This window comes from Adiantum capillus-veneris, chromosome 10, assembly GCF_014529385.1.
Source record: "Adiantum capillus-veneris isolate H3 chromosome 10, ASM1452938v2, whole genome shotgun sequence".
NCBI lineage: Eukaryota > Viridiplantae > Streptophyta > Polypodiopsida > Polypodiales > Pteridaceae > Adiantum > Adiantum capillus-veneris.
Window position 1 is genome coordinate 151,547,467 of NC_140940.1, and position 27,298 is coordinate 151,574,764.

At 43.9% G+C, this 27,298-nt stretch overlaps 1 protein-coding gene across 1 annotated transcript in view; it reads right to left on the reverse strand.

The window, feature by feature from the left end:
- Positions 1 to 8,340: 8,340 nt before the first annotated feature.
- The window catches only part of Y14 (RNA-binding (RRM/RBD/RNP motifs) family protein), a 50,559-nt gene continuing 31,601 nt past the window's right edge, over positions 8,341 to 27,298 (reverse strand). The window contains exons 3-5 of the mRNA XM_086522239.1: positions 8,915 to 9,060; positions 8,719 to 8,826; positions 8,341 to 8,619 (exon numbers count right to left, since the gene is read on the reverse strand). Coding sequence (XP_086378365.1) covers positions 8,778 to 8,826; positions 8,915 to 9,060 — 195 coding nt within the window. The 3' untranslated portion in view covers positions 8,341 to 8,619; positions 8,719 to 8,777. The remainder of the gene's footprint in view (positions 8,620 to 8,718; positions 8,827 to 8,914; positions 9,061 to 27,298) is intronic.

Genomic DNA, 27,298 nt, shown 5'->3' on the forward strand with positions numbered 1-27,298 from the left:
TGTCTCCTTCTCAATCATGACTTTGAAGTCCTGAAAGTGACCAAACACTTCACTTTTGTTATGCATGAAGTAGACCCATACTTTCCTTGTATGGTCATCAATGAAAGAGACATAATACCTGCAACCATGTATACTTGCAGTATCGGTTGGACCCCAAACATCTGTGTGCACCACATCAAGTGGCTTTTTACATACATTGCGCTCATGTGGAAATGAGCCCTTTGACTGTTTTTCAAACTGGCATGCTGCACACACTTTATGCATACCATCCACCTTGAATTTGGGTAAACCTTTTACAATCTATTTTGATTGCATGCTGCGCAATCTCTGCTCATTGACATGGCCAATAATGCGTTTGTGCCAAATGTCAACATCAGCCACAACACCTGTGCCCTGTGAAAATAATGCAGCTTTTACCTCAGGCATGTCTACATTGAGCGTAAACATTTTTCCCACACATTTGCCCTCTGTGATCAGCTTACAGCCATTCTGAAAATCTTCTACATAACAGCCATTCGGATTGAAGCGAACCTGCAAACCCTACTCAACCATTTGTCCAACAGAAACAAGATTCTTTGTAATGTTTGGGACATGAAGTACATCTGCTAAGTACTTTGATTTCCCACTCTTTGTATTTAGAGGTATGTCCCCTACATGAGCAATGGAGTGAGCTGTGTCATCTCCTGTCTGCACATAGCCTGACACATCTTGTTTGTGCATATCTCTAAACCACTCTCCACGAGACGTCATGTGATTAGAGACACCTGAATCCACATACCAAACATCATCTTGGGTGGAATTCTCTGCAGTCATTGTATTCATTACATGCTGCATAACAAACATGCGCTCGCTTCTGCTGTCATTTGCATCTCTGCCTGTACCACGACCTCTTTGACTCCCCCTGCCTTGAGACTCGTTTCCCTTGCCACCTGTATTGTTTTGATTTGATTGACCTTCTCGAAATTGGCCCCTGCAACCACTTGGGCCTCGACCACGACCTCTACTTTTGTTGGAGTTAGAATAGAAGGCCAGTTCATACCTATTTCTGCCACGAGAAGAAGATATGTCAAGACCAAGGTTCTTCTCCTCAAGAATAAGCATAGAAATCAAATCTTGGAACACAGGGATGTCGTCTCTTGTATTCATGGAAGACTTGAAATGTACATACTCATCTCCTAGACCATCCAACCATGCACGGACAATGTCATCGTCTTCCACTGAGACTTTTATAGATCCAAGAGCCTCAATGATACTCTTGATCTTCAAGGCATAATCATTGATGGAGAGGTTGTTCCTCTTAACCTGATTTAGCTCTGACTTTAGTTGAAGCTTCCTGGCCTTGGTGTTCACCTCGAACACTCTGCCTAAGTTTTTCCATGCTATGGCGGGGGTTTCAGCATCCTGTAGATAGCCCATCATGCCATCTGTGATGCTCATAGAAAGCCAATACATCACTTTGCTCTGGCCTTGTTGCCAGTCCCTCAAAGCTTTTCTTTGTTCTGCTGTAGCATTTGCCTCGGGAATCTCTGGTTCCTTTTCCTTGTCTCCTTCTACATAGTCCCAATAACCTTTTCCTTTTAGAAAAAATTTTATTCTGAACTTCCATGCAAGGTAGTTATTTTTCTCAAGCTTCTCAGTGACAATCTGACTGAAACCGTCAGACATTTTGAAGCACTAAGACAAAATAGCTGCAATCTGCAAAAACCTGCAAATCTGCTGAACCTGCTATCGTGGTACCTGTAACGCTTTCTACACTCAACAAGTGTCCACGATCAAGCTTACATACAACCATTGTACTTGTACAGTAAATCTCTGTGTACTGCACTTTGGAGACCTGTTCAGAAACTTGTACGAAAAACCCCAAAACTTGTACGCATATGGTACGTGGATTGCGAACGAAGAGATTGTGATGCTCTTGCTCTCTTAGCCTCTCTTGTCTGCACCAAGCTCTGATACCATGTAAAGAATGAGGATGCAAGAGAGCTACACAAGATAAGCACAAAGCACACAGACATGGAAAGCTTCTTCTTCTTCTTCTTCTAGGCTTAGAAAAGAGAGTACAAAATGACTAAGTGCTAAAGCTGGAAAGTAACACATATGTACATGCGGTCACTAAGTGTGAACTCGCTAGAAGCGTACTAAACTGGCACTATAAGTGTAGTCCAGCTGTAGAATCACTGGCAGAGATCCTCCGGTCGGTCACCTAACACGCCAGTGAGTAATGCCGTAAGCGGCCAAGACCCGTAGTGGATGCCAACTCAAGATGTAGAGCTCGACATCTCAACAGATCCCCCATTTCCTTTTACAAATATTGCCACATCAGGCACCATTTATATGGTTTAAAATATCTTTATCAAAAAACGATTTTCAGGCGCTTTAACCAAGCTACAAAAAGGCAAAAACTAATTCCCCTACAATGGCCAAGAAACCAAACAGTACTTAGTATGATCATCAATGTATTTCAAGCCATCCTTTAATTACCTAGTTATGCAGTCGTCGCAGAAAAAAAATCAAAAAACAGGTATCGTTAGTTGGTAACTGCTCGGTTTAGCAAGAAAAACATTAATCGTATCTCATCAAGGTATCAAGGCGAGTACCAATCTGAGATGGTAGCTCAACAACTTCCATATTTGCTTAGTAAAAAGCCACCCTCACACCTCTTCTTGAAAAAATCACATAGAGGAGAATAAACCCATAGACTAAGTGAGGGGTCAGAGCACCCTCACTTTATATAGCACCTCCGGGAAAGTTCAAGGTGAAGATGCCCACGATCAAGTGTTCATTAGCTATTGCTTCCCAAGCCGCCCTATATGGCCACTCTTGCTTACATACGGGGTGCTAAGAGGGAGAGAGACGGGGGTATCATATGCATTGTAGTTAAGTGAGACAGACAGAGCCAGCGGACGTGAGGTTTAAGGTAATGAAAGTAGGTAAACATGTGTGTGTGTGTGTGTGTGTGTGTGTGTGTGTGTGTGTGTGTGTGTGTGTTTTGTTTGGAGGGGGGGGGGGGGGGGGGGGGGTGGTAATAGACAAAGGGGGTGAGAAAGTAAAAAAAGAGGAAGAAGAAAATGAGAAAGGAGAAAATGAAAGAGATAGTGTGTGTTTTGGTTTGGGGGGGGGGGGGGAGGAGAATAGACAAAGGGGGTGAGAAAGTAAAAGAAGAGGAAGAAGAAAATGAGAAAGGAGAGGAAGGAAAGAGAAATCAAAAGAGATAGTATGTGTTTGGGGGGGGGGGATAGACAAAGGGGGTGAGAAAGTAAAAGAAGAGGTTGAAGAAAATGAGAAAGGAGAGGAAGGAAAGAGAAATCAAAAGAGATAGTGTGTGTTTGGAGGGAGGGAGGGAGGGGGGGGGGGGCGGGGGGGGGGGGGGGGGGGGGGGGGGGGGGGGGGGGGTAGACAAAGGGGGTGAGAAAGTAAAAAAAGAGGAAGAAGAAAATGAGAAAGGAGAGGAAGGAAAGAGAAATAAAGAGAGATAGTGTGTGTGTGTGTGTGTGTGTGTGTGTGAGAGAGAGAGAGAGAGAGAGTGAGAGAGAGAGAGAGAGGCATAATTAGATAAAGGAAAAAGAAATCAAGAGAGATTGTGTGAGAGATGGAGAGGAAGGGGGGAACAAGCGCGCGTGAGAGAGACAGAGAGAGAGAGGGGGGGGGGGGGGGGGGTTGGAGGTTGGAAGAGGAGGTGGCTTGGAAGTTGGTGGTGCAATGTGGAGGAGCAAGAGGGGTTTTTGTGGCTCAAAAAAAATGCCCCTTGTCGTCGATGGTAGAGGCAGCAATGGTTGGCATTTGGTGGTAGTGAGTGGCAGGGGTGGAGGAGAGGGAAAAAGCTCGCACCAAAGCTCCCTTATTATCCTTCCGCAACTTGAGCTTCAGGCAAGGGACACAATCCTGTAGCATCCACAATAGAGAGGAGGGTGTTTGCGAGTTGCTTAAACACATCTATGTTGTGAGCAACACATAAGAAAGAGCCATTGGATTTAACACTATTGACCATGTGATGATAATCTACCCGCCTTTTTGGAACAAACAAAAGCTACAAAACACAGTTAAAGCATGTGTGTTTAAGGAAATGTGCTTCAAAACAAAGAAATGAATAACTAAAGACTTGCAGTTGCTCTGTAGATTGAAGAGGGGCCGTCGGCAATGGTCAAACAAGAACGTGCCCCTACATCGCTCTTGGTTGATAACTCAACCTTCACCATAGTGAAGAAAATGGTAGGCACAAAATCAAGATTAGGTGAATCTATGGCAAGCTATGCTCTGGAAAGAGAAGCAAGCTTTACTCAAATGTCTTGGCTTTTACAACAAGGGTGGTTGCATCCACATGGAATGCCCACAAGAATATGCCACCATCTTTCAACACTTTTCTCTTCACACAAGCTTTCTATGACTCCACAAATTTAGACTGGTAAATCTCAGTCACGACAAAAGTTATTGTGTGCTTATTTTATCAAGAATGTTAACTCTAACATATCGGCCATAATAACTTTTAACAATTTTAAATGGTGCCATATTTTGACACCACCTTCCCCTCCAAGGCAAAACAAAAGCTAATTGTATCAGATAATCATGAAATTGTAAGAAATTTCATGCTAGGGGCCAAAGCCAATTGTGAGATAAAAGAGTCACTAATAGACTCTTAATCATATTTGTTAAGAGGAAAGTGCACTCAAATTTCCAAATGACTTGGAAGCTTAACCTGTCAATAAAAAAGAGTAAGGACATACTCAAATTTCCTAATGACTTGGAACATGGAAGCTTAACCTGTCAATAACAAAAGAGTAAGGACATATTAAAGCATTTCACATGGATAAGAGAGATCAAAACAAGTACCTCGTACTTGAAGGAGCACTTTTCTAAATGCTTTGTTGGAGGATGATTTTTTGAGCTTGGACCTAGGATTGAGTTTTGTAGTGGTTGAACTTTCCTTAAAGACATTCTTAGAGTTAGGGGATAGTTTACAGAGACGATTTGGTGAAGTAGCCACCAATGCAGCACTAGCGACACCAAAAGGAGCCTCAAAGGCATCTTTCTTAACATCTATTCATTAATATCTACAAACAAGTTCTCAAATCAAAATAAGGCTCTAGTTCAAGTGCTCTTCTAACAATATTCAAAAAAAAGCAAAGGATATGGCGATCCATTTGTTCAGTTGTCGCGACAAGTAAGTGATGACTATAAAGAAAGAAGAAAAAAAAGGGACTTTATCGCCAATTTAAATAAGATAATGGTGTGCTCAAAGAAGCTTGATAGAAGAACATGCAGCCAAGATAGCCTAAATTCATTGTTAGCAAGCTAAAAGCAAATATAAGACTGAGAGTGAAAGAAACTAAAGCCACAGTCCAAAAAGATAAAGGAAAAGCAAACTTTATATACAAATAAATTTGAGAACGAGCTTGAATAATACCAAATCTTTTTCATTAAAGTTCTCGGTAGTGATTAATGATGATCATATTGCACTCAACTAAGAACTATTTAAAAACAACAATGCGTAGAAGAATGTGATAGTAAAAGACGAGAGAGAAGAAGAGTAGGAAGAGAGAAGAAAGCAAGGGATAGAAAGATAGAAGTTCAAAAAGAGGGAGATAGAGATCGATGAAATAGGAGAGAGATATAATTAAAGAAGAGAAAAATGAAATAGTTTCAAGTGTCATTTAGAGGCTAGAGAGAGAACAATTGAAAATTTTCTAAAATTAACTTAAATATAGCATTAAAAGATAGAAGACTCATGGATTTTTCTTTAAATATGTGTATTTATAAATGTAAGTCTAGACAAAACTTTGCCCTTCATTACCAGAGCTCAAGGTTTCTACAATGTCATCATCGCAAGCATTTCTATAATCATAAAGTACATCATGTCTGCAATCTCTTCAAGCCCTTTGCTCAGTCAAATCTCCAAGACAGTAGCTTGCATAGTGTGTGGCATGATATCTTTAATTTTACCATCATCAAGAATCCCATAAATATAAACTACCAAAAAAATTTGATCAGAATTTTTATTTATTTATTTCTAGCACTTTCGTTCTTAGCACCACAAAACCAAACATAAGGAGTGTCTCAAAAATTCATTGGATCAACAATGGAAAGCACATTTTGTGAAACAAAGCAAAATGAAGAAAAGCATTCCAAAAATAAGGAAGGTAGACCTAAGTTATCATCACTTAAAAAGCTTGAAAATTGCCATTGAAGCATGTTTGCTAATTGGAGCCAAATCCTATGACTTTCTATTCAAAAACTAGTCTTGCTTGGTTGGCCTTGTCGTGACAATTTATTCCTGCAAGATATAGTACAACACTATTGGAGAACTTTTTTAGCAAATAACACATCAAGACGAACATTAAAGAATTTTTTTCAACACATTTTTAAATGTGAATCATTTCCGAGCAGCATTCGACGTTGCCTTGCATTTAAAACTTTTTGTATCTCCTCTTGCATGCCAACAACTGCATAAGCTTATTCGTTAAGGTAAATGATTGACCACTATATATCCATGTGATTTACTAGAACAGACTACGGGAAAATATACAAAGCTTCAAATTTCCACACAAAGAAAACCACACTGTACTCTGCCTTCCAAGAGGTAACATTCTCGATAACAAGCTTGTCGAGCACGTGCTTTTGCAAACACACAACATTTGGCATACATGTTGATAAGCATTTCCAGAACATCAATATCTTTCGCCGTTGGGAAGTGTCTTTGTGAATTTGTTTAGCACATGCCTTCAACATGAAAGCATGGGCCAGTACGTTTAGAGGTGAGCCCTGGTTTTTCTCATAAAAAACCTGAAGCTTTGTGGCCTTGTCAGTGTCTTGCGTGTATATCAGACAACCAAATGCCATCCAACATACAACATTTCAGAGCAAACTCTCTGGGGGGGAAAACATTGTGCATTTAAATTGTAAGTGAACGTGTTATACCTAAGCACTTTCAAGCACATCTTTTTTCCAACAACCCCATGCCAGATTCACTTGCAATCTCATCGTGAATTTGTTTGCCCACCTCTAGCTCTCGAGTATTACCACATGCCTCCACACACAAGCATCGGGAGCAGATTTTGCTGCAAGGCTACATGAGCTGCAATAGAGGCTACAGAAGTGGAGGATGGGAGCACCATATGGTGGGGTGAGAATGGGCGAGGAGCAGAGAAAAAGACAGAGTTGGCTGCTACAGAGGTGAAGGAAAGACGGTGGCAAAGCATGATGATACATGCGAGTTAGGGTTTCTTGTGGCATTGAGAGGGGAGCTGAGGTTAATTGTCATGGGCCTGCAGCTGCCTGGCAGAGCTGTGAGGTGTGACTATAATAGTGGGTGCGGAAGGCCAACGAAGTGTAGTGGTCAAGGGTGCTGTATTATAGTGGAAAAGTGGGGCAGCAAGACCGAGTTGGCCAGCGCTGTGGATGTGGTAAGATCACGTTGGTACTGGCAAGATGGCTGCAGCAAAGCAGAGACTATAACATCTCCAATTGCCGGCATGGGAAGGGGCATCTGCATGGCACAAGGTTGTGTAATGCACCATATCCTCATTCTAGTATAACAGCAGGACCCTTTCACTGCTACATGCCAAGAACATCCACGCTCATATTATCCCCAATGTTATCACTTTGTCACTGCTCATCTTGAGGAGCTCGAGGTTCCACTCAAGTTTCTCTGTAAAACTGACGATCTGTGTACCTCATGGAACCCATTTGACTCTTCACCACTTTGTACTTGCGATGATGCCATTGATATAGATGCAGATAGTGTTGGTCTGGTTGGTCATCTATGAGATCTTGATCACAGACTAAAGCCCTTGGAGAGCTTGCGAGTAAGTATATTTAGCTGTCTACCTGATTACAGCCTCAGTCCCCCGCATGGCTGTGCTCGACCGTCCAAACTGCTGCAAAACACTTCATTCCAACATTCTACACATAGTTCCCCCCAGTCCTGTGATTTCCAGAAGTCTCACTTGCTCCACATGATCCTCACATGCATGTGCCGTGTGTACAAAGTGCAATGCTTTTAAATTAGCATACAGACCAAAAAAATTGATTGCAACAGGCGACAATAACAGGCATGAATGAAATACTTCAAGAGTGCTCATAGGGACACAAACTGTTCGGAAGTCCCCTCTCAAGGGAAACAACCCCAAAAAAATGACTTTATAAAAAAGGCATTTGATTTAGTTAAATATACTTGCCTCTAACACAAAATAACTTCACGAGCATGAATATGAACACAATATGATACCTACCACTACATTCAAGAATTGACTTTTTTAACTCTTCCAAACCGTGCACACAAACAGAGAGAGAGAGAGAGAGAGAGAGAGAGAGAGAGAGAGAGAGAGAGAGAGAGAACCAAGGAACTGTGCACACGGATAGACAAAATTACATTATGGTAAGTGTTTATCATTAGCAAGTTACTGTATATTGATTTCCACTATAAAGAAGCAAATGAACAAAAAAGCAGCAGCATCAGGTGCACACAGGGTGAAAGCAACAGGAGAGTTCTTCCAAAAACCAAAAGCCAGGTGGCTTGAAGTACATCGGTGCCTCATCAAACGTCATTGTCGTCCTTTAAACAGACAACACAGCTAATCCTCCTCCAAATCATCTTCAGTATTCAAGAACCATTCAAATAATTACCTGCATAAAAAGAGAACTATTAGCTCAATTGGAACTTCACAATATCTCATGTCTTAGCAGACCTCATCATAAAATAACACGAAAAAGTGGACCAAATACCTAGGGGTTCCCATACATTGCAACATACAAACTTGCATGTTGCTCAATGCACCATCCCTTTAATAGCGTCGTTTAGATGGGCTTCGCGAGCGATGTCCTCGAGGAGACCTGCAATACTCAGACCAAGGATGTCAGCACAGACACGTCACTACATCTCAGGGTTTTAGAGGCTCCTGCACATTCACATGATGCTCACCTTTTTCTTACATTGCGACGTCGAAGAGGCCCACTGCTAAAAGCCCAATCCACAGCAACAGTCTGTGTTAGAAGCTTTGCCCCATTCATCTGATTGATTGCAGCTTGTGCTTCCTGCTTCTTCTCATACTCTATCAAGGCATAACCCTAGGAGTGGACACAAGGCAAAGCCAAAAGGAAAAATTAGGTGATTCAGCTGGACATGGAGCAACCAACAACATTTAAAGATTAAAAAGATGTCACATTCCAATAGAAAAGAACTTGTATCCTTTTTCTATCAGTCATAAATTTCATTGAGATATCAGCTTTTAATCTCGTAAAGGAAAAGATGACTTCGAATCCAGTAATTGTTTTACCAAATCTCAGCAAGTCATTTGTGGTCTAGTGTGATGCATGTGGCATTAGTATTGGGGCAGTGTTAATGCAAGATGGTCGGGTAGTAGTTCATGAAAGCAGAATCTTGCAAGGGCCAGAAAAGACTACGCAAATCTATGAGAAAGAACTACTTGTTGTGATTCATGCGCTTTCTAGTTGGAAGCACTACCTGCTATGTGCTGACTTTGTTGTCCAAACAGATCATTAGACCTTGCGATACTTCTTGAAATAGTCAAAGTTATCTGAAAAGCATATACAATGGGCAGACTCTCTCTATGTTCCATATCAGATTGTGCATATGGAAGGCAAGCAGAATGTTGTGGTTGATGCATTGTCAAGAAAGCCACAAGTATCAGCTGGTGTCAATTCCTTATCATCATAAGCTTGATGACATGAAGGAATAGTATGCTACTGATGATAATTTTGCAAGGATCTTTGAACAGTTACAAGATGGTCAATGCCATGAGCACTATCTCCTCATGGACGATTTTCCGATGATGCATGGCAGACTACGTGTCACTAGGCCATTGCGACATAAAGTTATAGTTGAAACCACGTGCCACCGTATGCAGGGCATCGTGGTATAGATGAGACACTGAAAGCGGTCAAGACATTCTTTTATAGGCCTACTTTGAGGAGAGATCTGGATGCCTTTGTGGGAGCATGGTTGTTTCAAAACATGGGCACCACGCTCAAGTTTTCCTCCTCATTTCATCCACAAACTGATGGACAGTCAAAAGAGGCTCATTCTACTATCTTATATCTACTGAAATGTAATGTGTCAGATAATAAGGGCAAGTGGGATCAGTATTTACCCATGTTGGAGTATGCATACAACAATACGATGCATTCGTCAACAGGCAAGGCACATTTGAGATTGTTGAGGGTGGCAAAAAAGTTCCTCCTATTTTGCATACAAAGGACAAGATTTTCGAAACAGATCGATATGTTGAGAACATGAATCAAATGTAAAAGAAAATCAAGCTTGCCTTGGAGAAGACTCGGGCAAAGCAGAAAAGGGTTGTTGATTGTCACCGATGTGAATTGTTGATTTCACTTGGTAATTGGGTACTTTTACTGTTTGAAAAGGCAACGAAAGGTTATTTCCCAAGCTTAGCATGCGTTACTATGGGCCTTTTCAAGTACTTGACAAGATAAGCGATGTTGCTTATAGGTTGAAATTGCCAAACACTTGGAAGATTCATAGTGCGTTTCACATGACCCTTCACGGGTGATGTGCCGGACGATATGGCAGATAAAGATCAACCAGAAGAGAAGTTGAGGAACTTGATGAGATCCTGGTTCCTGAGCAGATTTTTGCACATAAGCAAAGAAAAGTTAAGGGAAACGTTGCACGACGATATTTGATGAAGTTTAGGAACTGTCCACCTATGGATGCACAGTGGATAGAGTGTGAATTGTAGAGTCACCGAATGTATTGCAACGTTAGCTTGAGGCCTTGTGTCACAAAGTGATGACGTGGCTGTCCGCTCTGCAAGAAACCCTAACCCTAAAATCAAAAACCCTAATTTTTGTTGAAACCCTAATCCTAACCCTAACCCTAATTTTTGCAGAAAATCAAAACCCTGATTTTATTGACGTGGCAATTGACACGTGGCAGCTGTACGGATCCCCGCGTTTTGCACCGCATATTGCGAAAAGCATCAGTGGCGGCAATCGCGGCACCTATGGATTCAAGCAAGGGTAAGTCGACTCCCTCTGCATCCAGAGATGCGGGAAGGGATCACAACAAAGATTTGCACGATGATGAGTATGGCCTGCCTCGGCCTACTAAGGCGGAGCGTCAAGAGATGAAGCGCCGACAATTGATCGGCGATGCAACAATGATGATGCTTAATTTTGCCAAGGACCCAAAAATGGCAAAATATATGAGCAAGACCTCTTTGGAGGAGGTGTACACGCAGTGGCAGAAAACCACAACACCACCCCCAAAACCCGCTCTCAAGAAACCTCCTGTTCCCAACAAGTAAACAGAGAAGGAATTAGAAGAGGTGGTGGATGCACGAATTGCTCAGCTTTTTGACACGCAAAACAAAGCTGAAAAGCACGGCAAAAAGCAAAAGAAAGGCATTGACTTCCCGAGCTATTGGTTCGTCAATCGACTTTTGAAAAGACAAAGAAACAGAAGAAGCGTGTTCGATTTGAAGGAGTACCGAGTTCTTCTTCTTCTTCTTCTTCTTTTGAGAGTCCTTCTAGCTCATCTGACTCGAGCGAAGAAGACCGAAAAGGCAAAAAGCGAAGCAACAAACAACGCTTCGGAAAGGGCAAGAAAAAGGCAAAGAAGTCAAAATCTCGCCCCATGAGTGACAATTCTACAGAGGACTCGTCTACAGACACTTCAAACTATGATGAGGGCAACTTCTATGCAACGAAGAAGAATTTCTATAAAGGCAACCAGTATGACTTTCTAGAAGACAAAAGCAAGAAAGTCCGAGAGTTTAAGGAAGGTGGACAGTCAATTAAATTTGACACGTTTTCTGGTTATAGAGATGCTTCGAAGGCTTTGTCTTTTGTATAGCAGTTTGACATCGCTTTCGCAGGAGGACGTTACTCAGAACACTCTACGATTCGAAGAGCTGCCTCTTACTTTAAGGGGAATGCTCGAACTTGGTGGTCCACGCTTCTATTAAGCAAGACTACGCCAATTAAATGGCTGAAATTCAAGAGGCTTTTTATTTCTTCTTGGTTGACTGGAGAGTATGAACGGGATATCCGAACTGCTTGAAACCATCTTCGGATGACCAAGAAAGATACAGTGGACGCTTATTGCGAGAGATTCTGGAGCTCTTTTCTACCTGCCTCTTCATTTAAGCAGATCTCGTTCAAGGAACAGATAGAGCGGTTCACCTTGGGTCTACCTACAGAGATCCGAGATCACTGCTTGGAACAGAAGTCAGCTTCTATTCAAGAGTTGATGAGTCATGCGAAACGGGGTTTTGCCATCCACTCTAGCAGTCTGACTTACCCCACTGTTGAGATCATGACACAAAGAGCTGAACAGACTTCGACAAATGAAAGTAGAAAGAGAAAGAGCAACTCAAAAAAGAAAGATGCACGACCCAAGCTTACTCCTCAGGAGAGAGCTCGCTTCATCCAGGAGGGGAAGTGCTTTGGATGCGGGGAAACTGGACATATCTCCGCGAAGTGCCATAAAAAGGCTCCGGAAGATCAAAATGACAAGGACGACGAAAGGATGAGAGTCAAAGAGCAGTTGAGGAACGTGACAGAAAAGGTAGATAACAAGCAGAATTGGTACCACATTGCGTGGCACCCGAACCGAATCAAATGAATGAAAGTACAAACTTTGCCGCTTTTGGGGCAAGGTGAAAGATCAGGAAGCTCTTTTGAAGAAGCCAAGGTCAACTTCTTTTCGATTGGAATTGGCGGCTCGATTTGGAATTACGCCCGATAGCTGAGGCCACAGGTGGAGGTAGTTCGAGTGGCACCCGATCAGGATGTTGCCATTACACCGAGCATTGGCAAACTTTGTTTGCAATGACAGGGGTGTTTAGGGCACGAGGAGTTTTACGTATTTGCCTTGCAAGGTTGTAACGTTCTACTTGAAATCCCTTTGTACCACCACAACAACGCCGTGGTTGACTACTGGGCCGAGAAAGCGACTTAGACAAATGAAGGGCTCAGAGATTGTACTTGATATACTTCAGCTTCTTTACTCGCTTTTTTTTTTTTTTGGGAGAGAATTGAACGATGGATGAAGGTCGAATATGTTTTGACCTGAACAAAACAACACTAAGATTTTCTCCACTCTCATGCCGATTGCTTCTCAGAGGGCCTGCCAAGCGAGTTACCACCACCGTATTGCTCTCCAATATTGTTGGTTATGAAGAAAGATGGATCTTGGAGAATGTGCATCGATTATAGAGCTCTCAACAAAATCACCATCAAGAACAGATTTCCGATTCCTAGGACGGATGATATACTTGACAAATTACAGGGATCCTCGTGCTTTAGCAGGATTGATTTGAAGAGTGGATATCATCATATCAAAATCTCACCGGGAGACGTCCACAAGACAGCCTTTCGGATGACTTTTGGGTTATTTAAGTTTTTGGTGATGCCTTTTGGCTTAACCAATGCTCCTGCGACATTTAACCGGTTGATGGACAGGATTTTCGAGAGTACACGCTATTTGTTGGCACTTTCTTTAACGATATCATTGTTTTCTCCAAGAATGAGACAGAACATAGAGATCATCTGCTTCAGGTCTTTCATGCATTACGAGATCACAAGTTAGTGATTAATGCAAAGAAAAGTGAATTTTTCCTCCCAGAGATACACTTTTTGGGACACATTGTCTCAAGAGCAGGAGTGCAAATGGATCCGGCCAAGATAGAAACTATCCGTTGAAGAATGTCCATGAAGTTAGAAGCTTCTTGGGACTGTGTTCGTACTACAGGCGGTTCATTCAAAAGTTTGCAGAGGGTGCTTACCCTTTGCATATCTTGACACAGAAAGGAGTCCCTTTCTCGTGGGGACCTACAGAAGTGACTGCCTTTCAGGAATTGAAACAGAATTTGACTACAGGACCAGTTTTTGACTTTGCCGGATTTGCAGAAGTCGTTTGACGTATTTTGTGATACTTGTGGTCGTAGTCTAGATGCGGTCTTAATGCAAAAAGGCCAATGTCATTGCCTATGAAAGCCGATTGTTTACAAGGCCGAAATTGACGGTACAAATATGTGAGAAAGAGCTTTTGGTGGCGGTGACATTACCTACTCGAAACCGATTTTACGGTTTTTCACAGATGATGGGAGTTTATGCTACTTCTTGTCATGGAAGTAGCTATCAGAAAAGCAGATGCGGTGGGCAAACTTTACTTCCGGATTGTCCATGTGCATGGACAGAAGAAATTGGTGGCAAATACTTTGTCCCAGAAGCCGTTGGTTCTGATTATGTCCGCAATACATCATAGGAACTTCGAGGATATGGTCACTTCGAGGATATGGTCGAACAGTACGCCACAGAACAGATTTTGCAGATGTATTCAGTTGAATACAAAAAGGGGAGATAGTAGCGGACTATTCCATTCGGGATGGCTACTTGATGAAGAAAACCATGTTGTGCATTACACAGCCGTTGAGGAAAAAGGTTCTAACTGAATGCCACTGTCCGCCTTTTTAAGATTGCTACCACCTTGAAAGGGGTAGAGAGATACTTTTTTGGCCGAGACTCAAGAAGGATGTGGATGAGTTTGTGCGCAATTGCTTGGTATCCCAGAAGGTCAAGTTTGACAGGCATAAAGCACAGGGATTGTTACAACCTTTGCCCATACCCACTCGCCCCTAGGGAAGTATTACAATGGTTTTCAACTCCCGAGAACACAACGTAGGCACGACTGTTTATTGCCCAAGTCTTCAAATTACATGGCATGCCTGAGACGATTGTCTCCGACATAGACCCCAGGTTCACGAGTTTGTTTCGGACAACTATTTGGGAGAACAGAGACGCAGTTGCAGTTCTCGTCATCGTTTCACCCGCAGACTGACGGGCAATCAGAGATTGCAAATTCAATGAAACACAATCAACTCTTTGATGGGGAAGGTGCCATTTGAGATTCTTGTATTTGCTACTAAGGTTCCACCCTTCCTTAGCACAAAAGATAAGATTTTTCTTTGAAGCCGACTAGTTCACGAGGGACTTGGTCCGGAAGGCTTTGCAGAAATTTCAGGAAAGACAGAAGAAGGCAACAGATCGCCATCGTCGCGATTTGAAATTGAAGGAGGATGATTGGGTGCTCTTACGTTTTGAGAAGGCACGCCTGAGAAACAAGAAGGGAAAGGAGAGGCTTTTTCCAAAGCTTAGTGTGAGATACTACGAACCTTTCCAGATCTCTAAAAAGATCAATGATGTCTCCTTCCGACTGAAACTGCCTAACACTTTATTCGCAATGCATTTCATGTGAGTCTCTTGAAACCTTTTATAGATGATGTGCCTGACGATGGGGAGCCCAATGAGCAATGTGAAGTAGAGAAAAACAAGGAGATTCTTGTTCCTGAACAGATTTTGGCACAAAGAATAGAAAGTAAGAAGGCGGTTCTTGGTTAAATTCAAGAACTATCCTACATTGGATGCAAAGTGGATGAAGGAGGAGGACCTAGCAGATACTCCTCAGATTGTGGAACTTTACCTCGAAGCTTTTGGTTTAGTATAGTCTACTCCAAATGGAACCCAGAATTCAGCTTGGCCACAGATCTGGTACAGTAGAATGCACAAGAGGAGAGTTACTTTGCTCCTTTGTCAACGGATGCCTTGATTTTAAAATTAGAGTCATTGATGTCTCTTTGAGCTTCAGGGATACTAAGAGCTGACAATATTCTGCAATATGACTTTATGAAATGGAATTCCGAGATATGAAACTTATTTGTTCTTGACTTGTTTTTAAGTGCAGGAACTGATAAACGAAATGACTGCAGCATTTTGATCTAAGTGATCTCAAATAGACATGGTTGCAATAGGGGTTAGTCAACCGGGCATCGATGAGGTCCTGAGCGGATCTAGATGCGATTGCTAACTACATTGCCGATAAATCATGGTCTAAGATCCGAATGAATGTTGAATGTCATGTGATGTCATGTGATGTCGAGTGATGTCCTGTGATGTGACTGTCAATTGGTACATGTGCTAGATGTGTGTTCCTAGTACGTAGGTACTAACAATCAATGTCTGCTACGCCAGTTTATGGAATCTGTCTGTTTTGCAGGTATAATCAAGGGCGATTACAATGCTTTTAAGAGGGGGGTATGTCACAAAGTGATGACGTGGCTGTCCGCTCCGCAAGAAACCCTACCCTAATTTTTGTTTAAAACCTAGCCCTAATTTCTACAGAAAATTGAAACCCTGATTTTGCTGACGTGGCAGTTGACACGAGGCAGTTGTACAGATCCCCAGGTTTTGCGACGCATGTTGCGGAAAGCATCAGTGGCGGCAATTTCAACTTTCTGGCAGATTTTGGCTGCTTTTCCCTACGCTTTGGAGAGAGAAAAAGCCACTCTTTGCTTTATTTTAGAGAGAGAGAGAGAGAGAGAGAGAGAGAGAGAAAGCATCCTTTTGCTTTTTGTTTACAAGCAAGAGAGAGGAAGAACCTTTGCTTTATTCACAAAGTGATCACGTGGCTGCCCGCTCTGCAAGAAACCCTAACCCTAAAATCAAAAACCCTAATTTTTATTGAAACCCTAACCCTAATCCTAGTTTTTGCAAAAAAATTGAAACCTTGATTTTGCTGACGCGACAGTTGACACGTAGCGGCTGTACAGATCCCCGCGTTTTGCGGCGCATATTGCGGAAAGCATCAGTGGTGGCAATTTCAGCTTTTTGGCAAATTTTGACTGCTTTTCCCTACGCTTTGGAGAGAGAAAAAGCCCCTCTTTGCTTTATTTTAGCAAGAGAGAGAGAGAGAGAGAGAGAGAGAGAGAGAGAGAGAGAGAGAGAGAGAGAGAGCATCCTTTTGCTTTTTGTTTACAAGCAAGAGAACCTTTGCTTTATTCTTCAAAAAAATCTTTTGAAGCTTTTGATTTTCAGCTTCTGGGGCAAAAGGGGCGCCAGTCTTTGGGGCCAATATCTCTAGGCACGGAACTCTGTCGGGCCAATGTCGAATAAAATTGTGAACTGTGAACTGTTTTTTAAAGTGGTTATTTGGTGCTGTCGTGGTAGATCCTTGACTTGGAGTGTCCAAGTCTGTTACACTCGGGTTACAACCTACGTATGCCCCAACTCAACGTGTTTGAAAGCGAGGTGATGATAGAGCTAGCATATTAAATGTACATACGGATTTAGTGCAATAGAAGTGTACATGTACATCACTCTACAAGTGTTAAAAGGTACAATGCTCACTTCTACAATGACCAAAGTATGAAGGTTTCATTAAGTCATTTGTATCTATGTTTCATGACCTTTCCTGCAGATACATGTGATGATAAAAGGACACTAAATCATCTATGGCATGTCTATCTGCATGCAATCAAGGACATTTGCGATTTCAAGAGGGGGTATGTCAGGAGGCTATGGCACCTATAACCGGCCCGTACAACGTAGAGGGCGGTACTATTTCAATTACCTGTTAACTTTACATAGAACACTGAGAAGGGAAGAGAACACAGTTGCGTCCAGCGACTAGAATGTCACTGCGCACACGAGACCGACACCCTGTAGGCCCCAAAGACTGGCGCCCCTTTCGGAATTTCTTTATTCAAATTAAGGTAGACGATCCGACCACTTAGCACAAGCTTTCACAAAGCTGTCCAAACCTGGCGAGGGCTGAAAACGCAGGTTTTCGACCGGATTTCGACAACATAACGGCGCAAAAACCCCTGTAGGTCAAAAACACCTGTCTAGGACGGATTCCCTCGATATCTGGAAGCTTTCTGGTGAGCTGTCACAGAAATTCAGAGGGCTGTAATTCTCTGTTTTTCACTGCCGGGAGCCCAAAAGCCTGTACACGCATCCCAAGGCTCTCACGAGGCTCCCCCGATGTTCCCTTGCAGTTTAGGTGCGAAACCCTAAACCTGCAGAAAAACACAGCAGGCTGTAATTCCCTGTTTCGGATCGTTTTTAGCGGAGCAAACATGCCTACGCGTGTCCCAAGGGCTCCCGCACGCAATGGGACAGTTCCCCTGTGAATTGGACGAGTTTTCACGCGAGAAAACTCTCCAAACTCGCAATCTTTCGTGATGGAACTGTGCATACCTGTTGGGGATTAGCAATTAGCTAATCCGGTTCCTGTTCAGAAGGCTCTTGCCTTGGCAAACGCGCATAAACCCCCAAAACTGTACATAGGTCAAATGAGAAGCCCACTAGTGGGGCATAACATACTGTACGTAGGGGAGAAAGAGAGCAGTATGTAGCGTGCGGGGCATCACTCCCGTCACCATACTGTGCATAGAGGGCAAGGTAAGCATTCCATAGCTTCTGTACCTGCTACAATCCACCTGAGGCTGAAAATGGCGCCCCTTTGTTGATATGCAGCTCGTTTTTGCCTCCCAGAGTGGCAGAATCGCTCACAGGCTGACACGTCGCCCAGTTTCCGAGTTTGGGCTTTCCCTGCTAAAAATATCTCAACCGGTGCGTCAGTTGACTTGGCAGCAGAGCAATAAAATGTTCCCCTTGTCATTCCAGAGCTAATGACGCGAACACATTTTCCGGTCAAAAATAGCAGTTCCCTAAATTTTAGGAGATGCTTCCATGGCATCCCTATCGGTCTCCTGACCATCATTGAAGACTACCATTTGACCAACATCTACAATGTGGGTTAATTTACTGGCCCCTTTCAACTTATAAAGTTGCAGTGACTTGACGAGTGGCCCAAATTCAAGTTTGGCGCACACGAGCTTCCATACTCATCAGAATTCAGTGCTAACTGGCCCGGGCAGTCCCTGTCTGACCGACCTAGATCCCCGATGTGAGAAACCCATTTGGCTGCAGCCGTTTCACACTGGCCATGCAATGTCCACTTGCACCTTTTCAAGGGTTTTGGGACAAACAAGTAAAAATAAAATAAATATATCTAATACTTATTTACGGAAGGCAACAGGAAAAATACACCTCCTGGTGACAGCAACCACTAACCTTAGTTGTTGGTTTCTTTCCCTTGATTTTTACTTAAGTTTTGGAACCCTCTTCTTGAAGTCACAAATGGTTGGACATTATATGGCCAATGTGAAACTGCCGATGGCCGAGAATTTCACCCGCAGCAATGAAGGGCACGTCCCCACAAGATGGTCGAGCCACTGAAATCCGAGGAGTAAAAGGATGGCTAGACTCGGTTCAAAGTCATTTAGGCCCCACACAACACTTATAAGTTGGTGGGTACTAGGAAATTAACTCGAGGCAAACTGGACACATGACAGTAGGAGGGCAACCTACAGGTCAACACACACTCAAAAATATATCACCCCAATTGGGGCGCCCAAAAATGAGAGGCGGTTAATTTTTAGGGTATTGTGAACTAAGTGGTGCAAGTGATTACAGCTTTAATGGAAAGCTTGCCTTCTCCCCTGTCTCATGTAGCGCGACGATTTGGCTTCTCAAATGACCATGTACAGTTCTGGGACTTTTATGCATGTTTCCCGAGGCAAGAGCCTTCTGTACAAGAACCAAATGCTAATGCCCCACAGGTATGCACACTTCCATCGCAAAGGATTGCAAAAACGGAGAGTTTTCTCGCATGAAAACTTGTGTAATTCAAAGGGGAAATGTCCCATTGCATGCAGGAGCACCTGAGACACACATAGACGTGTCCGCTCCGTTCAAAACGATCCAAAACAGAAAGTTACAGCCTGCTGTGTTTTTCTGCAGGTTTAGGGTTTTGCACCTAAACTGCAGGATATCGCCAAGGGAGCCTCGGGAAGGCCTTGGGATGCTTAAACAGGGCTTTGGGCACATGAGAGTGAAAAAACAGAGAAATACAACATGCTGAAATTGACCTGCAGCTCACCGGAAAGCTTCCAGAATGCGAGGGAAAGTCCTTGACGTGTACTTTTGACCTACAGGGGTTTTGCGCCGTTATGCTGGCGAAACTGGGTCAAAAACTGCAGACAGGTTTGGACACCTTGGTGAGAGTTAGGTGAAAGCGTTTGAATCGTCTATTTGCAAAAAGAAAAAAGAAATACCGAAAGGGGCGCCAATCTTTGGAGCCTGGAGCATTGTATTATACGAAGATAGACCTACAATCAGGCTATCATCAAATACGGATCAAACTGGAAGATATTCCTAAGACAAGCTTCCCTACGCGTTATGGTCACTACGAGTTTTTGGTCTTGCCTTTTGGTTTGACCAATGCTCTAGCTACGTTCCAACAGATGATGAATGATCTGCTGAGACCATTTTAGGGCAACTTCGTTGTTGTATTTCTCGATGATATCTTGATCTACAGCCGAAGTTTGTCTGAGCACCTAGTGCATATACACACTGTTCTCGAAGTACTGAGAACTGAGAAACTTTACGCTAAGGCCTCTAAGTGTGAATTCTTTAAGAAAGAGCTTCTGTACTTGGGTCACATCATTACTCGCGATGAAATTCGCGTCGACCCTGAAAAGTTGGATAAAGTGCGAAATTGGCCCATTCTTAAGAATGTGCGCAAAGTAAAGTCCTTTTTAGGCTTTACTGGATTCTTTCGCATGTTTATCAAGGATTACTAAAAAATTGCTGCTCCAGTTAACGCAACTTTTAAAAGGCGGGGTAAAGGGGCCAAAGACTTCGGATCCTCATCGTAAAGGTAATCCCCCTGTTGTCTAGAATGAGCGTCTCTCGACGAGAGCTTTCGGACACTAAAGCACTTGGTGACTACTGCGCCAATATTGCACATTGTGGATCCTAGCAAACCGTTTGAGGTTGAAACGGATGCTAGTGATTATGCTATTGGTGCGGCGTTATACCAAGATGGACGTCCTGTTGCGTTTGAAAGTAAGAAGCTTTCTGACGCTGAGATGCGTTATCCAACGTATGAAAAGAAGCTTTATGTTGTAGGCCACGCCCTGAGGAAATGGCGGCACTACTTGTATGGCTCTACGTTTGTTGCATGGACAGATCATCACTCCTTGCGCTATATCTGTGATCAGGGAGATCTCAGTGGCCGAAAGGCTAGATGGGTTGAGCTTATGCAAGAGTTTGACTTTGAGATCCATTATAGAAAAGGATCCAACAATCGAGTTGTCGATGCACTCAGCAGGATTCCTGAGGTCAATGCCTTGTCTATGGCTGAAATCTCGATGGATTTCTCTCTCTCTCTCTCCAAGGGCTATGTTGTTCCGATGGCCATTTTGACAAGATATGGAACGAGGTCGAAGTGGGGCATGGCTCGCATACAGGCTTGGGTGGTCCGGAGACCCAAGTGAGTCGTGCTGGAGAGACGAGACAGCGACAATATTCCATTAGAGGTGGACTATTGTTCAGAAATGGTAAAGTCTGCGTGTCGAAAATCGATGAGATTCGACAAAAGATTTTGTGAGAATGCCACGATGTTCCTAGCGTTGGGCACCCAGGCATCCAGAGAACTTTGGCTTTGGTCAAGCGATATTTCTATTGGCCAAGAATGCGCTCTTACATCGAGAGCTATGTGAAGAGATGCGCTCAGTGTCAGGTCAATAAGGCAGAGCGCCTTAGGAAAGCTGGCCTGCTACACCCATTGGAAATTCCAGATGCCAAGTGGCAAAGTATTTCCATGGACTTCATCGTTGGTTTGTCAAATACTAGTCGGGGCAATGACGCTATTTGGGTTGTGGTCGATAGACTCACAAAAATGGCAAAGTTTATACCAACTAAGTCGACAGTAAAAAGCCATGAGTTGGCGGTTTTATTTGTTGATCAGCTTTATAAGTTGTATGGTTTGTCAAAGGATATTGTCAGTGATCGAGATACTAAGTTAACTGGCCGATTTTGGTGAGATGTGTTTACTCATCTTCAAACAAAGTTGAGTATGTCGTCTTCTCACCATCCTGAGTCCGACGGACAAACTGAGAGGATGAATAAGACGTTAGAGGACATGTTGAGAGCCTATGTCTCTCATAGGCAGTCTGACTGGGAAAGGTATCTTCCACAGTTAGAGTTTGCCTATAATAGTAGCCAGCATTCTGCTATTGGATTTAGCCCATTCATGCTGATGTATGGATTCGAGCCTAAATCCCCGATTGCTATTGGCTTAGAGAAAGTTAAGGAACGCCAAGCTCGTGATTTCTTGTATGACATGAAGGAAATGCTCGAATTGGCTAAGGATAGTATAAGAACGGCTCGTGACCGAGTTACTACTTATGCTAATCAAAAGAGATCTCCAAGGGCTCTAGATGTGGGACAATGGGTCTATCTGAAGATACCTAAGGATTCCAAGACTATGCGAACAGGAAAGCATTATAAGCTTTCAACTAGATATTGTGGTCCATTCTTGATCACAAAGAAAATCGGCCAAGTTGCCTATAAGCTGGCTCTTCCTTCGGATGTTAGTGTACATCCAATGTTTCATGTCAGCCGCCTTAGAGTGAAATTGAGCGAAGCCGACGTTGTTGTGCCTATCGAGGAAAATGTATGGCAAGATATGCAAAATGAGTATATTCATCGAGAACCAAAAGCAGTTTTAATTCATCGTACCCGTCATTCGCGCCAAAAAGCTTGTGACGGGTACTTAATTAAATGGAAGGGTCAATCTGAAAGGTTTGCTACTTGGGAACCTGTTAGAGCTTTGAAGGCTCAATATCCCCACTTCATTGATAAGGACATCAATGGTTCTTAAGGGGGGAAGTATGTTATGTCCCGCTCACAGGAGCGGAGATCTAGCCCAGATGCCATCGGGCCAGTGTCCGGGCGGACGTAGTGTGAACAGGGAGGCCAAGGCCTCATTTGGAGTTATCGACCCCATTGGCAGAGTGACAGTGGTTAGCCCCCCACGAGGCTAGGAGTGCATGAGGTCACCTTGAGGAGGTGAGGCCGGATGGTATGGGACGCTCGGTCTTACAGGTGCACGCCTACGTCCTCGGACACTGGTCCCAACACGGGGGAGTTGCCGGATGGTGGCTATGGTCGGGTGGTTCGTCCGACGCGTATCTGTAGCCAGTCTATGTAGCCGTGAGATCCTATCTCCTTGTTTGTTTCACATGGGGTTTGGCATCATGCCTTGCATACCCCCAAACATTGTTCCTAGCATGGACAGCTGACTTTCAGGCGCATAACCAGCCATACTCTCGAACACAGATCCACCCCCAAAATACACAAGTTGTATCGTGGGTGGTGGAAAAACTGGATGCATTGCCTGGGTAACCAGTTCCCTATCCATTCAAGATAGCACACGGGCTCTGAAAGGTAGCGGGCTGAACTGGCAGCCTGTACAATAGGCTTCCTAACCAACTGTTCAAGGACGGAAGGAACTTGTTTTGGAGCCCCTGACTCTGCAACATGCGAGTGCTCCCTATCCTGCTCGAAGCATGAAGTACTTGGGCTTGAGCCTCAACAAGCTCTGTTCACGGTGTAGGTTCCTAAATTTGTTGTGGCACTGGTGGCGCTTGCAAGAACTCCATAAACCTTGGGTTTTGCACCAGTTGCGAAAACACATTCACCGCGGCAACAACTGAGTCCTAAACACATCATCCTCAAGTTGCCCAATCATAAAGCCTGTACTGGAGGAACGTTCACATCAACAGGAGGTACACATAGACGCGGCTGTAAACTCTCGCCAATCTCGAACATCATAGGAATTTCCTGTCTGTCCTTCGAAGAGGACCCCTGTTTAGGGGGATAAAACCCCCTTGGAATGGTTTTGTCGACCATAGTGTAATCCCGCGTTTCTGTACTATGTGTCTTTTCCCAAAACAATCAAGGCTCACTTCTTGAGGAAATAGTGATTCTGTCCTAACAACGGAACCATGAAACCGGCCCGCAGGGCGGTAGACTTTGGCTTTTACCCGAAATCCTTTACTTTAGACACACACAGAGAGAACTTTGGAAAGATAACCTGCGACACGAATTAACACTTAGAGCACACCACACGGCTCAGATGCTAGAATGCTCCGAGCAGACGCCGACATCCTGTAGGCCCCAAAATTGACGCCCCTTTCAGTATTTCTTTATACTTTAAGAGTGTAAATTACAAGAAGAGTCCTAGGAATTCTTTACCTGTATCCACCTAGATACCACCTGTTCTGGCAAAATTTTGACAGCATAACAACCCCAAAACTTGCCCAAAACCAATTCCCTTGCTCGAACTCACTTCCACTAACATAAACCCTTTGAATCCTGCGCAAAATCAGTAAATTCAGCACGCTGTATTTACTGGTTTTTGCCCTGTTTTCAGCCCTAAACAGTCCCTGAACTGTCCTCTATCATTGGCCCAATGGTTTTGGCATCCGTATGGCTAAAAAACAGTCTAGCTTCAGCACCTCAGCAAAAACGCATAAGACATCGTACATGAGTCAAATGCGGAGCCCTCTTGTGGGGCATCACATTACTACACGTAGGGAAGAGAGAGAGCAGTATAAGGTGTGCAGGACATGATTTCTTGCACTACACTCTACATGACAAGGAAAGCTTGTAGTCAATAGCTCTCAACCTGTGACAAAAGCTTCCAATATGAGCCCTCCCAGCTAGAAATCGAGCGCCCCTTCTTCTGCATGAGGAAAGTGCACGAAAAGGTGCCACTTGGCGCATTTACAAGCAATTTCTCGTTTCGGGGTTGCCGCTTAAAAATCTCTCGACTAGTTGCCCAATTGACTTTGCAGTAGAGTTCTAAAATGTTCCCCTTGTCATTCCGGAGGTAATGACACGAACAGATTTCATGGTCCAAAATACCAGTTCCCTAAATTTTGGGGGATGCTTCCGTTGGACTCCCACTGGTCATCTGACCATCTACCCCCACTGGGACTGCATCCAAAAATGCAATGTAGCCCAGTTGTCGGATACATTTCTTTGGTGACCACACCTTCGCTCTTTTTGGTATTAATAACCAATCTATGATCACGCAAGGCCTGAAAAACCTGCAGCAGATGGTGTCGATGCTCTGCTTCATTCTTGGAGAAAACTATAATATCATCAAAGAAAGAGCCCACAAAAGATCGATGCTCTCAAGAAATCCTATCCATCTTTCGGCTGAAAGCTGTTGGAGCATTGGTAAGTCCAAAAAGCATCACCAAAAATTCGTACAAACCAAAGCTTGTCCGAAAGGCCGTCTTGTAGACATCCCCCGGAGCGATTCTATTATGATGATATTCGCTTTTCAAATCAATCCTGCTGAAACAAGAGGATACGTGGCAACTACTAACCTTAGTTGTTGGTTTCTTTCCAATGATTTTTGTTTAATTTTTGAGACCCTCTTTTTGAAGTTGCAAATGGTCGGACATTGTATGGCCAATGTGAACGGTAGTCTCACCCGCAGACGGGAAGTTGGTCGGCACTGGAATTCGTATAGTAAGAGGATGTCTAGGCTCAGTTCAAGATCATGTAGGTCCCCCCGTCGCACTTAGCAAGTTGGTGGATACTAGGAAGTGAACTCAATAAAGGCCTAAAGTCAAGGTGTGACTACCAACAAAAAGTATCCGACAATTGGGCCACATTGCACTTTTGGATGCGGTCCCAATGAGGATAGATGGTCAAATGACCACAGGGAGCCCAACAGAATCATTTCCTAAAATTCAGGGAACTGCTATTTTGGGCCACGAAATGTGTTCGCGTCATTACCTCCGGAATGACTAGGGGAACACTTTACAACTCTGCCGCGAAGTCAACCGGGCAACCAGTCGGGAGATTTTTAGGCGGCAACCCCGAAACGGGAAAATGCTTGTAAATGCGCCAAGTGTCAATTTTTCATGCACTTTCCTCCTACAGGAAAAAAGGGCGCTGAATTTCATGCTAGGAGAGGCCTCATTTGCAAACTGTCACAGGTTAAGAGCTATGGAGTGCTTTCTTTCCCTCTCATGTACAGTGTGGTGCTAGGAGTGATTCCCTACACACTAACATTGCTCTCTCTCTCTCCCCTACGTGCGGTTATGGGATGCCCCACAAGAGGGCTCTTCATTTGATTGATGTACAACTGTGTGGGTTCATGCTTTGGAGTAGCAGTTAGCTACCCCTGTTCCTGGTCAAGGTGGCTAGGAGTGATGCCCTGCACATTACACATTGCTCTCTCTCCCCTACGTGCGGTTATGTGATGCCCCACAAGAGGGCTCTTCATTTGATTGATGTAGAGCTGTGTGGGTTCATGCGCAATTGCTGAGGCAAGAGCCTCTTGCACAGGTACTGGATTAGCTAGCAGCTAATCCCTCGCAGGTACAGGTGAATTCGGAGAGGTTTCACGTGAGAAATCTGCTCCGATTCAAAGGGCAAGTAGACCTACAGGTGCGGGAGCTCGAGGTCTTGCTACAGATGCGACCGGCACGTGCAATGGAGCCCAAAACAGGGAAGTACAGCCTGCTGTGTATTTTTGCAAGTGTAGGGTTTCGGCCCTAAACCGACCCTAATACACCCAAGAAATTCGGGGACGCGAGGGGACCGCTGTACAAGTGATCTGGTGCATTTTCGGGGCAGAAAACAGAGAATTCAGCGTGTTGCGGATTCTCGCCAGGTTTTGCAAAGTGTCCGTATGCGTCAGGAAAGTCATCTATTGCGTGGGGATACTGACTGTGAAGCGTCCTAGTACAGTTATGCTACCGAAATCGGGCCAGAACAGGTGTTTCTTAGCCTAGATTGTGCGGGGCAGCTTGTAGGAGATCACAGGTTTTATTCCCTCTGTTAAAGAATTTCAGGTGAAAGCCAACGCCTACCGCCCCACGGGCCGGTTTCAAGGTTCAATCGCCGGGATATCAATCACAATTTCCTCAAAGAGTGAGCCTCGGTTGTTTTAGGTAAAGACACAGAGTACAGGAACGCGGGATTACACTATGACCGACAAAGGGAAGGGCATTATGGAAGAGGGTTCCTCTTCACAGGACAGACAGGAAATTCCGCATGTACGCCCTGCGCTAAAAAGTAGTCAAATTAGGACTGATTTTCTGCTGCATTTTTAGGGTTTGCAAGTATGAACCAAGATGAGATAGGGAGAGGTCTCACGGTGGTAGATTTGCCACTAGATCTCCTACGGGAGTGATGTGGGTCTGCCAGGCGACACGCTGCTTGCCAATTCTGTGAGACGATTGCTTGGATTCTATGACGCATTGGTAAATCATCTTGAAATTTGAGCTTGCTTGGTCGTGGGTGGTACGTCACAGTGTTGTGGAATTATGCTCGTTTGCAGAGGCAAAGAGCCTCTTGCACATGTAAAAGTTAAGGTACAAGTTGCAAGATGCTATGTGGTGAAGTTCAACTATCCACCTATGGATGCAAAGTGGATGGAAGAGCATGAACTATCAGAGTCACCAAATATATTGCAGCTTTACCTTGAGGCCTTTGGGTTACAGCCTACGTATGCCCCAACCCAATGTCTGCAAAGGAGGGGTAATGATAGAGCTAGCACATCAAATGTACTCATGGATTCACTGCAACAGCAGTGTACAGTTTGGCA